The sequence below is a fragment of the Pseudopipra pipra genome, chromosome 24 (assembly GCF_036250125.1).
Source record: "Pseudopipra pipra isolate bDixPip1 chromosome 24, bDixPip1.hap1, whole genome shotgun sequence".
NCBI lineage: Eukaryota > Metazoa > Chordata > Aves > Passeriformes > Pipridae > Pseudopipra > Pseudopipra pipra.
The window spans coordinates 2116899-2133751 of NC_087572.1; the positions used below are offsets into that span (position 1 = coordinate 2116899).

Consider the following 16853-nt stretch of genomic DNA (forward strand, 5'->3'; position numbering starts at 1 on the left):
GAAGGTCAAAGAGTAACCTCAGACCAGCCCCAAGCCCCCGTCACACCCCACCCGCCCCCCTGCGCCCGTGGGGTTCATTCCTCGCACAACAAGGGCCCCCTCGCCCCCCCGTCGTGACCCCCGCGGGGGCTCAGCTCCTCCCCCGGCACCACAAAACTCTGCTGTGTTCTCCTCTGGTTTTAATGAAATCGTGGCAAAGTCACTCAAAGGGGGCTCAGGCAGCTCCGTGTTCACACAGACAGGATGTGAGGGAACAGGAGAGGCAGCAGGACAGCCCTGAGCCCATGGGTTTCCAGGTGTTTTCCTGCCTCACAGCGCTTTATTTACAGGAATTGCAGAAATTCCATATATAGTTTTCTCTGCGGCCCAATTAGACAAATATCTACCTATATATAATATAAAAAATACAGAGATTTGACTTTTTTTTTTTTTTGGAAGTAAAATGTACATTATCACAACTGTGAGCAGGATGTAAACCTGGAAACCTGGTGCTGCTGGAGCTCCCACCACCCCTGTCACCACCAAGCCTTCCTCCAAGTCATCAAACCACCCCAAGGCAGGAAAAAACCCCCAGAATTCAGCCCATGTTCTCATGGAAAATAAAGTATTTCAAGTAAAGATGAAGGTGGGTTTCAGCATTTCAGAGCTCTGGTGTCAGTCAGTACAATGCAAACCAAACCTGTGCAATGGTAGCTGTGCTTCCTGCTCCGAAAAAAACCCCACCCCAGTTCCCATCTTTGGGCTCTTGTTGCTTTTTTTGTTTGTGTTTTTTTTTTTTTTTCTTAAATCCTTGGAAATACCACTAGCAGTTCTTCAAAAAAAAAAAAACAAAAACAAAAACAAACAAACAAAATAAAATCTAGACAAAAGGGAAGCAGCAGAAAGAAAAAAATCTTCCCAAGAGTGGGAGAACTTCCCTGTTTTTCTGTCCGTTTTTTTCAGGGAACTCGGCCTGGGTTCACCCAGGACTGTCCACTGAAGGAGGAAGGCCAGGGTTAAACTTTGCTCTTGGCCAATTAAAGAGTCCTTAATAGAGTAACATGTGCAAAAAAAAAAAAGAAAAAAATTAAAAATTAAATAGATCAACCCACGTTTTCCAGAATTATTGTGGCCAGAAAACTCCCTCTCTGATCTGTGTCCTCACCCAAGCCAACGCCGGAGCCTCACGGGAGTACCCGAGGTAAGAACTGCATTTGGGAGGGACCACCACAAAGAACAAGCCACCAGGAGGTGCCACTTTGTCACCTCCGTGTCCCTCCTGCATTAAAGACACGTGTGCAGCAGCCAAAAGAAACAAGGATAAGAAGAATCCCCTTCTTTCCGCAAGGACCGAGCGCCGTTTGTATTTTTTGTTTGAAGGAAGAAGAGTTTCCTAAACTCAGGGTGTTGTTCAGCCTTCCCAGCAAGGGCCAGCAGCTGCTCCCAGGTGCTTTTCCAGAAAGTTTGTGGCGTGTTTTAATTCTCCCCAGGGCACATTATAGCTGGAAACCATCCATGGGGGCCTCGGATTGCTGGAAGATGTATTGCTGCTGGTTCTCGTCCACCTGGGGGGCCACGGAGGAGTCGTCCTCCACCCCAAAGTAGTGCTCAATCAGGTCAAAGGCTTTCTGGTAGATCTCCTGGTTCTCGTGGCTCTGGAGGAATTCTATCTTATCCAAACCTTGCAGGGGAAAAAAAAAAATTGGAATGAGATGAAACAAAGAAATTCTGGTAGTTCATCCTCAGATTTATTCCCACTCCCACCCTCATCCTTCTTCACTCTGTGAGATTTGCATTTTCTGAGCAGCTCTGACACCTAAATCCAGAACTAAATGCAGCTATTCCAGAGCTGCTCGAGGATCTCACCCCTGCCAGGCAGCATTAATGTCTTTCCAGCTCATACAGATGTTTTAATTTGACTGGAATCTGATTTAGCCTCCACAACTGGCTGTGAGGAATTTGGGAGCTGCAGGGGGTAGGGAGGGGAAGGAGCAGGGTCTGCAGCCTCCAGCTTTTAGCTGCCCTAATTAAATCCCCTGCTGCACATCCAAGAATTCCAAGGATTGTTCTTACAGGGAGAATCAGGACACAGTGTAATAATCAGAGGGCAAAGCAGACACTGGCAGTACACAGGGAGTTCCAGACCAAAATAGGAACTTGCTCCTCAAAGCACTGAGAGAAGGACAAAAAAAAAAAAACCACCATCACCAAATTAAGTTGCTCCAGGGAAAAGCAAACTCTCCCTGGATTTCCAGTGTTCAAGTGGGCACAGTTTGAGCAATTTTAGGCCCAGAATTGTCACTTTTAACCAGAAATGAGCTGAGCTGAGTAAACACTCCCAGCTGGTGAAAGCCACGACTAATCAGCTTGGCCTCCAGGTCTTGGAAGCCTGGATCAGAATTCTGATAGTTTTTACTTCCAAGTATTTTCTCCTCACCCAATCACGAGTCTGAAGAGACTTTGGAACAAATATTGGCTGTTTTGGAACATACTAAACCCCTTAACACAGCAGGAAAGCACCCAACAGACCCCCTCAGTGCCTCCTGCAGTGCCCAAAGCCCCCACCTACCATAGGCCTCCTCGATCAGGCTGCAGTAGGGGTTGATCCCAGTCCCACTCTGGTTGGCTTCCTGCTCTCCCAGCCTCAGGATGTTCTCCAGCCCATTCAATGCCACCAGAACAATCTTGGAGTCCATGACAGTCAGCAGGTCACACAGAGGCTTGATACAACCCAAATTTACCAGGTACCTGGAGAGAGAGCACCAGCAACACACACTTGGTGTTCAGGGGCTGGGAAGCAGCACCTTGGCTCCGTCAGAAAGAGCAAAGGAAACGAGTCAATCTGAACCACATAAATTTACCTTAAAATACGTATTTACTGCTCTGCAAGGTTAATTTTTATCCACTTATTTGCACTTGTATACACAGCCCCTGTTTTCAGAAACCTCCCTTTTATTTAAAAAAAAAAAAAATAAAAAAGCTATTTTTAAAGTCCAGGTGCTGCTAAAATTAAGCCCACACTGGAATTTAATCTGTCATCAAGTTTGGACATTTAGCCTTGTCTAAAACTATCCATGCAGAAAGCTTGGACTGTGCCCTGCAGTTCCCATCAAGGCAAAGCTCCCAGGGATTTCCCCCAGGAGGAGCCACAGGGAATACCTGATCTGCTCAGGAGTCCCTCCTGAGGTGGCGTTGGTGATGGCCCAGGCTGCCTCTTTCCTCGTGCGGAATTCCGCCTTCTGCAGGATTTCTATCAGCACCGGGAAAATGTTGGCATCTATCACTGCCTGGGGAGAGAGGGCAGGGACAGGGGTTGGCACTGGCAACACCATTCCTAAGAAAGGCTTCTCAGCACCTGGAAGAAACCTCTCCCCCGTTTCCCAACACAAAAACTTCCCCAAGTTTCGGTGATTCCTCTGGTTTATTCCTCAGCCAAATCCCACTAACGCGAGATATTCCATAACCAGCAGGACAGACCATCCCTGGTATTGCATCAATACTGTGGGAATGCTTTCAGCACTGATCTGCCTCCCTATGTAGGTCAGGAAAAGGATAATTAAAACTCAACCAGCTTCAAAGGGGCTGAGCATGGAGAAATAAAGGGCTGTATCTCCTGTTATTCCAATGATCCAATGTGTGGGAATCATTTCAGGCTGGTCTGTGCTGGTGCCATCACCAAGCTCTTTTTCAGCTCGCTTGGCAGATGGTTGGGAGCAGCAAATTTGCAAATTACTGCAGAATGAGGTGAACAAATCCAGCCCCTAAAATGCCAGATAAGGAAAAAGCTGCACAGCCTTAATGCTGAGCTTGGAATCTGGGAGGAGAAAGTACCTGTATTTGTGCTCTGTTTCCCGCTGTGATGTTGGATATAGTCCAGCACGCCTCTTTCCTGATGGATTCCTTGGGACTGCTTAACAAATGAAGGAGACAAGGCAGGGCTGAGCAGTTTAGAATCACCTTTGGAGAGAGGAAGCAGAAGTGAGATCACCAGTGCCAGGTCTGGAGCTGATGGACACTGCATTCCCTGCAGGAAAGGCCTCTCCTCTCACCTGGGTCTGAATGTCATCCCCTGTCACGATGTTGCCAACTGCCCGCAGAGCTGGGGAGGCCACTTTGTAGTCATTGTGCCTGCAGGGAAACAGGGCAAGGACACAAGCAAATCCATCAGATCACTGGGATATTTGGAATATTCTCTCCCCATTTATCTCCTCTGCATTATTTCCTTAGAAATCCAGCCCCTGGCATGTAGAAACACACAGTAAGTTGGCCGTATTGCCACCGAAAACAAAACTGCAACACAGTTTGGTCCTTTATATCCCAACTCAATCCTCTTTTCCACATAGATAATGGGAGAAACAAAGCCAAGCTGACTTTTGCTACCCACTGTTCTTTGATTTGCCTCACAACCAGGCTTCCATAAGCCCATCTGAAGTTTGAGAGCACACGACACCCTGCAATCCTCTCTCCCTCCACGGATGAGAAGTGTGAGTTTGATCTTTCCTTAGTAAATTCTTCCTAAGTTCTCTGTGTAGCTGGCCCACACTCATCCTCTCCAATTTCAGAAATTTACAAGGGTAAGGTTTCTTTTATCAGTGAATTTGCAATTTTTGGGACTGCTGTTGAGACCAACACAGGTGTCTCTTCACTAGTGTCGAGTATAACCAGGAAGACAAACCAGCAAACTACAGCTCTGAACCTGCTCCAGATCCTCCTACAAAACTGCTCCCAGGTCAGCCCAGGTGCCTGGATCCCGTGAGCACAGGAAGTGTGGAGTGCTCTGACAGATTTGACATGGATTCATGCTCAGCTTCCTGCCTGAGGCAGCAACCCCAGGTACTCACATCAACAGCTCCACCAGCCGCCGACACACTCCTGAGTCCACCACTGCCTGGATCTTCTCGTTGGGACCATCTGACAGGTAGGAAAGGGCCCAGCAGGCATCTGCCAGCAGGTCAGAGTCGCTGTTGAACAACAACCTGGACAACACTGGCAGGCAGGGAGACACCTGGAACAACAGCCACCAGCTGGGTTAGTCACCCTGCCCAGGACCACCACCCCACAGGCCAACACCACTGACCAGCTGCTGAGACAAGGCCTGCATGGCCACAGGTTCCTGCAGGGCCACAGGTTCCTGCAGGGCCACAGGTTCCTGCAGGGCCACAGGTTCCTTCCCCCAAGTCAGCAGCTTCCCACTGCTTCCCACACCTCCTAATCACAGCGTCCAAAGCCACCCCAACAGCTTCATTGCTACACTCAAATGACATCTTCCCAGACCCAGTCCAGACTCCTGAGGCAAGTCACCCCTTGGAAGAGCTCTGCTCCATTTCTGACTCTTCATAATTCAAAGCAGCAACCATCAAGTTACACCTCTGAGTATCACAATCACTTATAAGTGGGTTTCTGCTTACACTCAATTCAGATTTCATCCCTCACCACAGGCTTCCCAGCTTTGGCACGGGAGCTTTCACTTAAGAAAAGTGATAACACACTGATTTAAAACATTTTTGTTCCACCAAAGAAGGATGAGACACCTGAAAGGCCAGCAGGACCTTTTCTTAGGCTCCCAGGAAAGGGAAAGCTGCCACAGCTCCCATGTGGCTACAGGACTCCTGCTTTGTAGTATTTCAAGTCTCAGAAAGTTTTTTAGTGGTAATTTGAGTGAAGTCTCAAATTTCCAGAGAGCTCATAACAAAAGGGTAAACCCTTTTTAGAGAAACCCATTTTTAGATAGAGAAACCTTGCAGGGAAGCCTTGGCCTGTGTCCTACTTGAGGGGTCCAGCTGATGGCAGAAAGGTTGGCAGGAAATTACAAACATCTGAACAACCAGATCCACCTCAGCAGGAAGAAGCTCACCCTGTTCCCACATGGAATGACTTAGAGGAGTCCAACAGCCCAAAATAACTCGGACAAACATCTTAACTGGGTGTCTCCCTGCCACCTGTTCTGCCCACAAGGCATTTATTCTCACCTTATCAAATTCAGGTGGGGGACTCTTCCCTCTGCACAGGTTTGACAAGGCCCAGACAGCATTTCGTGTCATTGTCAACCTGGTGGACGTCGTAAGGAGCCTAAAGAGAGAATCCCCAGGAATTATGATCCTTATGTGGAAGTCAAGGGAATCAAAAGCATTAAAACCAGTATGATTTTAAGGAAGTCAAAGCACTGCTTCACTGGGTGTAGCTCAAGCCATGCTGTTTGTCACCTGAGCCTCTCAATGAGCAAGAGAAGTGATATGAGACCACTTAGGATAAATAGCTGTAATTCCCAACAGTGCCAAGGGACACGGGGCAGGAAGGCAACTTCCACCTTAGGCAAGTTGCAGAAGGAAGGGCACATGAGTGAAGTGCAGCTCCAGGTTCCAGTTCAGCCCAGACACTCCCAGCCCTCACCAGAGACTGGGTGACATGAACTGCTCAGACTCTGAGCTCTGAGGAGGATGGTGAGTCCTGTGGGATGAGGAGTCAGGCAGCCCCCCTGGGACAGGGCACTGACACCAGGAGCAGGAAAACAAGCCATTTGTGACAAAGCATTAGTTTTCTAGGGATGGGATGAAGATTAATTCTTTCCAGGGCTATGAGAGCCTGACAGATGGGTCTGACTGTGGTGGGTGTGCACCACGCTGGGAGAGGGGGTGTATAGAGACCTGCTCCCACCCCAAGCCCCTGGTATCCATATCCCAAGCAGAGAGCAGGACCTGAGGGACACCCTGTGACTCCAGAAGGACCAGCACACTGCAGCAGCACCCCCTCCACATGCAGAGCAGTGTGAAGGGCTGTGAAAAGGCCTGTTATCCACCGAGTCCCACTCCATCCATCAGATCCTTGTCTGAACTGGGAGTTAATCTGGTACCAGTGGTTTGATTCCCAGTGATCACCACCAGGGAATCTACTGGCCCAGCTCCAATACTGCTGCTGTGGCACAATGGGACTCCAAGAACTGCACTGGCAAGTGTTCATGGCTACTCACATTAATAAGGGAGGAAGGATAGCGCAGTTAAGGACATAATCTCTACACACAGAGCTGTCTCCAGCAATGTTCCCCAATGCCCAGACAGCCTGAAAGGAAACAGCAACAGTTTTAGCATTCACAGTTTCTAACAGAGGAAGAACAAGGCAGTGTGCTAAGAAAGCATCTTCCCCTAATTCCAGGCAAACAACACTTCCACCTGTGGTGTGGAACCAGCTGGGAGACACCAGTCACTCATTTTAAACACTGCATTTTATGGTGTGCAACCCACTGTGGTTCATCCCCCAGCCCCAAAGTAAGGAGTGGTCCTTACCTGCTCCTGAACATCCTCAAAGTCAGAGTTTAACAGCTCTATAAATATGGGAACCGCCCCAGCCTCAATGACTATTTTTGTTTGTTGGGAAGTCCCTGATGCAATATTCGTCAGTGCCCACGCAGCTTCAAACTGAAACAGGCAAACCAGCGACAAAAGAATCAGTAAAACAAGCCTGATTTGGCAAAATCATTACATTTGGGCTGTGATTCTTTCACTGTGAGGGAAAGGAAGCACATCACAAGAGGATGCCTCAACAATCAAAGGATTTTATTTTCTTGAGCAACAGAAGAGCCACATCTGCTAAAAACCCTCTCAGAGGCCACAGCTGCTCAAAGGACGAGCGAGTGAAGGTGTCCCCACCAATCACACCATGTCACTTCACCTCCACAACCACTCCCCAGCAAGGGAAATGAAGACACACAGAGCACAAACACCCAAAAGTAGGAAGTTTTCTACGTTTCATCTGCCGCCCCAAAGACTCCTCGAGTTCAAGGGAAGCTGAGCAGCAACTCCCTGGTTTTGGCTCTCTTTGGTTTAAATACAGAACTCCCACTCGGTTCTTCTGGAAATTAAGCCCCTCTGGTCCATGGCCTGAGGCCAGAGGGCAGGAAAAGAGATGAAAGCAGTCATCAACTCAGATCAAATTCCATGTATGGAAGTGTCTTTAACCCCTCCAAAGCAACCAGACTTATTACCAAGCTGGAAGGAATCTGAGGAAGCCACCCAGTCCATCCCCCTGCCCCGGGCAGGAGCAGCACTGCCCAACCCATTTCTAACAGACTCTTGGCCTTTACTTAAATGCCTCCAATAATGGAGGTTTCTCCTCACACAATTTCTTCCTGCATGTTCATCCCATGGCTCCACCAGCTCCCGGCAGAAATGTCAGATACGGGAGTTCCAAACTCTCCTGGGTGATTTTTGCCAGAATTCCTTCGAGAATTTAATTCAGAGCAATTTATAATTTCCTTTTTTTTGCCTAAGCACTACAGGCTACCTTTGTCTTCTCCTACAGATCATACAAGCTGCACTTTTTGGGTTCAAAACATCACTTTTCCCTGACGGCATGTGTGGGTTCACATTGCTAAGCAAAGGTTAAAGAGCTATGAAGAATTAATAACATGATCTCCTTTACCTGTAATGTGCAATTTTCACTTCTTTTCAGGAATTCAACAAATCTCTCCACCACTCCCTGAGTGTTTATCACTTCATCTATTGGAGGATTTGGCTCTGGAACAGCAAAGCAGTGTCAGAACAGTGTACAGGCCTCATGCAGGGGAGTAACAAGCACGAAGGGTTAATTTAATATCCCAAGTCGTACTGAACTCAGCAGGACAACTCTGCAGAGTCACTTTCTGTGCAGTTCATACAACTGTCAATCCTCAGCAATACAGTAAATTATCACATTTCTAGTTTATGGCTTTCTTTCCCCAAGCTCAAAGCTGCAAAGCTTCTGTACAGCAACACGTGCACAGACTCTTGCAAAAGCCAGATCCCGTGGCAGGGATGAGTTATTTTTACCTTTGGAGAGCAATTTCCTGAATTTCTGAGTGGTTGCCAGCTGTAGGTCAGGGTCATCTGAGAAAAGCATCTCTACCATCTCTCCTGTGATCAATCCCTCCTGAAAAGATGCAGAGGAGACAGAAAAATGGTTCCATTTCAGCCTAAGATATTTAAGGCATCACACACGTGACAGCCCACCACGATTTGTGCTCAGCTGGTGAGTCAAAGATTAAAACTTTGAGATCCCAGCACACTATTTACTTCCTGAGAGACTTTTCCAGTTCACTGCAGTAACACTTGCAATGCTGTTGGGTGGAAGGGGGTAAACGTGGAAGGCTCTAGAGGGGGATTTTGAACATGCAGCTGGAAATAACCCTTGATAAACCCAGGGATGGTGATTCCCTGGCTGAGCTTTACAAGGCTCAGGGCTCCACCGGTGTCCCACTGGGAATAAGTTTACTGTTTGCATTCTGGCCAAGGGTTTGTGGCTCTTCCAGCTGCACAAGTGACATCAGTCCTCTAAAAAGGGATAAAGCAAAAATATTGATGTCTGTCACTTCCATGCCATCACAGAATCCCAGAATGGTCTCAGTTGGAAGGGGCCTTAAAGATAATCCAGTTCCATTCCCTTCCATGGGGAGGGACACCTTCCACTAGCCCAGGTTGCTCCAACCTGGCCTTGGACACTTCCAGGGATGGGGCAGCCACAGCTTCTCTGGGCAACCTGTGCCAGGGCCTCAGCACCCCCAAAGGATTAAATCTGAAGGCCCAGCTGGAACAAGGAAAGGCACCTTACCCCACATGTTGTGGAACTAACGTAGGAATCCACAAGGTGACTATCACACATGGAGTCATCCTCATTGATCAACTCCACATTCCTCCTTTTAAAGAGCTGGTGGGGAACAAAGCACAGGAATTGTTATTAGAAAGCAACGGTGAACAGGCTCCACAACTAGACATTCTTGTTCCTCAACCAGGATCCCTTCAGCTAAGACTGAAGGCAACCTGAATAAAAAAGTGGTCATTAATAACAGCTCTGCACTCTCAGGACTAGTCTGGCACACAAACCCCAACAGTAAAACATGCTAAGTCTTGCCCTCAGATATGCAAATGCCCAAGTCACTCAGCCACTGGTACAGGCAGTGCAGAATTTGATCTAACAAGTCAGGGAAACTGGGCAGAAGGCAGCTGGTAGGTGATGTTCTCATAGAGCAAATATTTAGTCCCACACACATCACCTCGTGCTTTCATAGACCTCCAAGCCAAAAAACCCCACATCTCAGGGTTAAGAAATACACACAGCCCAAACTTTCACTTGCTCTTCCTGTTTCTCGAGGAAATAATCCCATTCACTAATTAAAAAAAAAAAAACAAACCAAAACACACCACCAAAAAAACACCACCACCTTTAACAACAAGGATCTGTGAACAAAAAAAACCTCCAGTACCCCAAGGAGAAAGTGCTTGGAAAGCTCTTGGTGTGAACTGGGTACAAAGAAAAAGAGAAAAGCATGATCTCAGTTAGAACAGGAAAAAAATAAGAGGACTGCCAACAAACCTTAATGCACAGATCCTTGAAGATTCCAGTTAGGCAGCAGCACAATCTTGGTTGTGTTAAGGCTGAACACAACCTACTCAAGATGACAGTTACCTGTTGCTCTCGTTTCTGTTTGCGCAGCTGAATTCCTTCCTCTTCTCTTCTCCGCCTCATTTCCTCCAGATTTAGGGCTTTGTTCTTGTAACTCTTCATTCGATAGTTTTCTGTGAAGAGGAAACCAAGAGAATCCTGCCTCAGAGCTCCTGTCACTCTCTGCTCCTTCATCCACCTGTCCTTCCTGACAAGGAACTCCCTGTGCATGGAGCAGGGAATACCCAGACTAAACGGATTTATTTGCTCCAAGTGCACAACTAAACTCAATTTCTACCCAAAACCAAAGTAACCTCCCTGGTGTCACCACGGCATAAACCACACCTGGACATTTTTTACCCCCAAGCAGAAAAAAACCCCAACAGAACCAAGGCCTTGATTTTATGATCACAATAACCCCTTGCAAGCACAGAGCTGTACACGAGGTGCAGGCCACGTGTGTCCCACCAGGTGCTGCCTCAGTCCCTGACCTACTTATTCTGCTGCTTCACAGCTGACTAATGCAGCAATTCCAACCTGATTCCCTGTGTGTTTGCCCCCAGGTCAGGGAAGTGACACTCCACTATCTGGCACAGTTCAAGGCAGCCAGGGCCAAGCAGTAACCCAAGTATGAAAGGATGGCAGTTCCTCACCCATCCAGCTGCAAAAGTCCTCCTGAATCTCTCCAAGCTCTCCTGTTTGGGATACAGATTATTTGCACATCTGTGCCTTTCTCAGGACAGGAAGGAATCGGAGTCACAACTAACCCTGAACAAAGTTACTCCTCCACAGCTCACTTGGGAACCACTATGGTTGTTTTCTCCCAGCTGCCAAGGGAAGTGTTTTGTGGAAGTTTGCAGTGTTATCTCCTTGTGCCCCACTTTCAAGCCCGAGGCACCCTCAGCCCCGTGGCTTACAGAAAGTTTCACACTTATCAACTGCCTGCAGCCACTCTGGAGCCCTTCCAAGATCAAGTGGAGAAGTTTCAGTCCCTAAAACCCACAGACAAGCCAAGAGGAGACACACACAACACACAAATATCCAGCATTTCATTGCTGCTGGAAGAGAAACCAACCGGGAAAATTAATCATTTAAGAAAATACTTTCAGCTCTATGATTTCCCAAAACAGCCCAAAAGACACCAAACAAGATGCAAATCTACAGATTTGTGTCTGTACAGTAGCAAGGTGTCATCTACATATAGATTTTAATTCAGAAAGTGCATTTAACTACCTGTTAAAATATTATAGGTTGTGTATTCATATTATCACCCCAATGCTGGCAGCTCCTGCAGCCACACAGGAGAGTAAGAGTTGAAAGCTTAATCCTGAAAACAATTTAAGAACCCAAGTCTCCAATTAAAAGGTGGTTTTTTAAGAAGAGCAGGAGGAAAAAGGCAGTCATATAAATAGCCAAGGGACACATGACAGTTCAGCTGCCTCCAAACTGGCCCAGCCCCACTCAGCTCTGCAACCCCAGAGCTGGGGAACAGCCAGAGACACACTGAGGGCTCAGGAACACCCAGGAACACTCAGCACTTTGTCCTTTATGGCTTTTTTTTTTTTTTTGTGCCAGAGCATCAAGAACACAGTCATCCTGCAGGGAAACCCCAAAGATACAACAAGCCCTGAGGAGTGGTTTTTCACATCACTGTGCAACACTTTCTGGGACTAAATTTCCTATTTTCCTCTCCCACATTTTCAGCTCTGCAGATGATTTCCATTGGCTTTTCCCAGCCCATCATCTGTGTCAGTACTTGAGTGACATGAGAATGCTGATCTGTGACCCATTTCCAGGCAATGGATGGATGTGACAAATGCAGGATCAGGACCTCACAGTGGGGTCAGACACTGTAGGAACCAGGGATTCCAGCAGGCCCAGACACATGGAATCAAACAGCAGGAATCCAGGCATGGACAAACTGTGTATTTGTGGTGTTTCAGGACAAAACATCCAGTTCATCTGCAAGTCAGGCTGTGAATTATGAACTCAAATTCTATCAGTGGGAATTCCCACAAAACCCACTAAAATCAGGCCGTTGGAGAAGCTGGGCTGTCAGGAATGGGGAAGCAATCCTTATAAATTGAGGCATGAGAAGGTATTTACCACTTAAAAGAAAGGAAAAACAGCGTGAAAGGTTGACTTTGAAGGCTGAGCAGAGCACTGTGTAAAGCCAACAGAAACTGCAGCAGCTCAGCCAAAACTGTACTTCCAGGGCCAGGATTATAACAGCTCCTTGATATTCCTGGATCAGGAATCCAGATCTGTCTCTTCCCATTTCTCTGCATGACAAAAAGCATTTGCTTCAAACCTTTTATTCAGCTGCTGATTAAACCCCGGGGAGCTGAGTCACTGCAGGGACTTCTGCTGCTGAGTCAGAGTGAAAGGCCAGGCCAGGAACTCACTGACAGACCTGACACGGCTCTTTTTAAGCCAAAACACCCTTTCACTGAGGGAATCTTCCAAAGGGAACCTTCTAAAAGTGTCTGTTAATCCCTGTGGCACGGCCTGGCCAGGAGGGCTGACAGCCCTTGGAGTGGGGAAGGGCTGGGGAATGATGCAAGTGTAAATAAATACACTTGATGAACTTCATCAGCACTAATCTGCCAATTAGTGTCCGCTGGGGACATTCCCAGCTCCGAGCCAGGTGACCTCCAAAGGCCCCTTCCCCCAAGTTTTCCCTGGGATAGGATAAACTTGGTCATTTACAGCAAAACCTCCCCTAAATCAGACAAGTGGCAGCAAAACACACTCAGTGAACTACTGAGTTTCATGGGACAAACCTTCCTGACCACATTCCCTGGGTTTCTCCATGTCATCCCCTTCCCTGAAATCCCAGAGGAGCCTCCCAGCTCCTCCTGCTGTTTAACATATTTAACATCTCCAGAGGATTCTCTTCTAGAAAAAATGTGTCCACGACGACTTTAGCATTTGAAACTAGAGAAAGAAAAGACTAAATAATCTGTACCACTTAAACACAAATTAAATGAAGTTGGTTGTAATAAATACATAAAAGCAGTTGAATTATTTGTATACACTGTATAAAAAGACAGCTCTGAGCTGCTACCAGAAATTAGTCAAAACCAGAGGCTTTTATTGTCACTTTGATAGTTTTGCACTGAGTTAACAGAAAAAAAAAAAAGGGGCAAAAAAAAAAATCACTTTGCTCAGAAGACAGAGGGAAAACGAAGCTAAACAGGAGAACAACCACACAAGAAATCCTGTCAAATAATCAGCAACTCAGGGCTTTCCCTATAGCCCTGGAATTACACCAGTTGCCCTTAAAGCCTGGAAAAGTGGCTGTCACTCCTGCAGGTCTGCTTTGCACGTTTGCTCTGCTCTTTCACGTTCTCACAGGGGTTGGTTATTCCAGTGTTTCCCACGAACAGGCCACCACCGAGGCTCCCCCAGAGCCTGTCCCCGTCCCCCGGGTCCCTGTCCCCGCCCCCCGGGACAGGCTGTGCCGGTAAATCCCATCTCCCCGCAGCTATTTGGCTCCACTGGCTCGATCCCTCCCGGTTCAGCTCCCAGAGCCAGGGATGTGATATCACCGCTGGAATGTGCAATCCTCGCCGAGGGCCAGGGCTGGGAGGGGGAAGGGACAGGCAGAAATTCTCTTTGGGGGAAATTAAGTCTCACAGCACCAAGAATAGGATTCCCTTTGGATGGGAAAAGAACCCACCCCACTCCTCAGCCCAGTTGCCAACATGGTAATTTCAACGCTGCCTCCTCCTGATTTGATCTTTTCACCCCAAAAATCTGAGGTTTGGGGGATTTAAATCCTCTTCAACCTGAGACATTCACATTTCCTTAAGGGTGGAACGATCAAGCACAAGTGTCACCTGAGAGTCCTCTGCAACAGTCCCTAAAACAGGGATTAACTTTGGCTACATCACCTCAAAATCAACCCACAAGAGTTCCAGGTTAAAAAAACCCAGAAACACTCAGAGGGATATAAAATTCCAATAAATCCATCCTTTCCAACGTGTGCTTTGCCTCAGAAACAATCAGGACTGTGTGATTTGCTAAGCAGATTTATCTGGACCTCCCCAGCCCCAGAGCTGGAGGCCTGAAGGAATCAGGACTTTGAAAGCCTGAAGGAATCAGGACTTTGAAAGCCTGAAGGAATCAGGACTTTCACTCTTGCACGACTGTAATGATCAAACTCTCCCCCTGACAAAGTTCATGTTTGCTCTCCTGAACACAAGCAAACAAAGCAAACCAGCCAATTAACTGTTAAATTCATCAGGCAGAGGAGTTTTATTAAGAATTGAGCATTTAATGCATATAAATGCATTTAAATACCTAATTTGCATAGCAAATGAGGAGTGAACTAATGAGAACCTCCAACAGTGTCACAACTGCTGACCAAAAATCCAGCACCCTCAGCCTGCACTTTGCAGGAAGGGGTAACAACCCTGCTGTCCCCATTTACCCTCTCACCCAAAACGATGAAAAAAATCAGTCTAGGTTTATTTTAAAATAAATGTTTCATTAGGATAATTCAAGGGAGGGGGATATTAAACTCAAAGTGCAGTGGTGGGGAGGATGGGAAGCTCCTGGGCAGACTCCTCAGCTCCAGATAAAAGTGCTCCAGCAGTTTTCAGATGTTTCACAAGAGGCCCAAGGACATTCTTCTCCTCAAAGCTGCCAGCTGAGGTTTTACATCCCGAGTTATAAATTAAGATTTAAAAGCTGTTCGGGGCTGGGGAGGTGCAGCAGCCACTGCACACACGGAGACTGTCCCAGACTTGTCCTGGAACATCACAGGAGGGGTTGGAGAGGAAAGTTCCTGATGGGATCATGACAAGCAGGAGCCCACCCCAAAGGGCATTTTTAAAGCTTCACGGAATCCCAGAGTGGTTTGGGTTGGAAGGGACCTTAAAGATCACCTCATTCCACCTCCTGCCATAGGCAGGGACACCTTCCACTGTCCCAGGTTGCTCCAACCTGGCCTTGGACACTTCCAGGGATGGGGCAGCCACAGCTTCTCTGGGCAACCTGTGCCAGGGCCTCCCCACCCTCACAGCCAAGAATTTCTTCCCAATATCCAACCTAAACCCACCCTCTGTCACTTTAAGCTTCTGAAGCAGGCCTGGTTAAAAAGACAACATTCCAGGGAAAAATTATAAAACCTTAATCCTTCCTTGCACGGGATCCTCACTCTGCTTTAAGGAGAACACAGCTGCTCCAGGCTTGGCTTTTCCACCTCACCATCCAAACCCTGTATTATGACTTGAGCCCTCAGAAAAAAGCCACCTCTCCTCCCTGAGCACTTCAGGTACATCAAAATAAAAACCTGCTGGTATTAAAGCACCTTCTGAAGGGCAACGCTCAGCTGTGATTTATTTGCAGCCGTCAGAGACCTGCTTGCAACCTCCGGGAGCCTTTAAGTGTATTTATTGGTGTTTATAAAGATGGAAATAAACTCCTCCACTCCTTCCCTGCACATCTGCCTGTGCCACCCACGTTTATGGTGACACTGGGGCTGAAGGTTTATTTTACAGAAGCCACAAAGCCCTGCTGGGTTATCACAACCGTGAAGAGGTGACTTGGATCTCACCCGAGCCCTGAACTCTTGCAAAGTTCAGAATTTAAACTGAACAGCAATCTGAGAATTTAAACGAAGCAGCCACAGAGCCTTCGATGGAGGTTCGGCTGCAGCGGGTCCCTCCCTAGGGTTTGACCTCGGTGGGTGCAGCAGGAACAGCCCCAAATACTCCAAAATCAGAGTATTTCAGCACTGACACCTCAAAACTGGGGTATTACAATACTAACACACCCTAAAATCATAATTTTACAGCACTGACACCCCCAAACCTGAGTATTTCAGCATTAATACCCCAGACCAGGGGTATTAGAGTACCGACACCCCAAACCCGGGGGATTTCAGCACCAAACCCCCAAACCCGGGCGATTTCAGCATTAAACCCCCTCAGAGCTCCCGCCCCCCCTCGGAGCGCCCCAAAGTCGCTGTTGGCGCTGCCCGGAGCGGTAACAACCCCCGTGCCCCGTGCCCCTCACCGAGAGCCCCTCCCAGCGTCCCCCCGAGCCCCCGGAGCCGTCCCCGGGGTGACTCAGCGGCTCCGCGGGGCCCTTCGCCCTCAGCCCCGGGGAGCCGGTGAGGGGCGCGGGCGGCGGCGGCGCGGGGCGGGCGGGCTGTGCATGCCGCCCGGCTACAGGGTGACCCTTTCAGCCTGTGCTGTCTCCCCGACCGTGCCCGGAGCCCCCGCGGCCGCTCCCGCAGCCCCCCGAGCTCCCCAAAGTCCTCTCGCCTCTCACCCATCGCGGCGGCTCCGGCGGCGGCTCCGGTGGCGGCGGCCACAATATGGCGGCACCGGGCGGGGCGCGGGCCGGACGGCGGCCGCGCGGGGACAAACCTGTGAGCGCGGGGAGGGGCGGGGCGGTCGCGAGGGGAGGGGCGGGGCCACGGCGCTCGGGCGCCCCCCAGCGGGCGGGGGCGG

At 48.5% G+C, this 16853-nt stretch overlaps 1 protein-coding gene across 3 annotated transcripts; it reads right to left on the minus strand.

Moving 5' to 3' along the window:
• Positions 1–162: 162 nt before the first annotated feature.
• On the minus strand, positions 163–16779 carry KPNA6 (karyopherin subunit alpha 6). 3 transcript variants are annotated; one of them, XM_064635308.1, is made up of 14 exons: positions 16672–16779; positions 10414–10523; positions 9559–9654; positions 8781–8880; positions 8395–8489; positions 7260–7391; positions 6947–7035; positions 5949–6048; positions 4821–4984; positions 4029–4107; positions 3811–3936; positions 3139–3266; positions 2549–2727; positions 163–1660 (listed from the first exon to the last, which is right to left on the minus strand). In XM_064635308.1, exons 1-14 carry the CDS (start codon positions 16673–16675, stop codon positions 1476–1478), a joined length of 1587 nt encoding a protein of 528 aa, XP_064491378.1. In that variant the 5' UTR covers positions 16676–16779; the 3' UTR covers positions 163–1475. The 3 variants fall into 3 exon arrangements, with proteins under 3 accessions (XP_064491378.1, XP_064491376.1, XP_064491377.1); XM_064635306.1 differs by having other exon boundaries at positions 10321–10523; XM_064635307.1 differs by lacking the exon at positions 16672–16779 and adding an exon at positions 11043–11062 and having other exon boundaries at positions 10321–10523.
• Positions 16780–16853: the final 74 nt, after the last annotated feature.

Bases quoted from the DNA above. Each gene is read 5' to 3' on its own strand.
- KPNA6 (XM_064635306.1), bottom strand. The intron at 8,881-9,558 runs GTAAGGTGCCTT...GCATCTTTTCAG, and splicing joins TTAGTTCCACAACATGTGGG to GAGGGATTGATCACAGGAGA. The intron at 2,728-3,138 runs GTATTCCCTGTG...CTCTCTCTCCAG, and splicing joins GGGACTCCTGAGCAGATCAG to GTACCTGGTAAATTTGGGTT.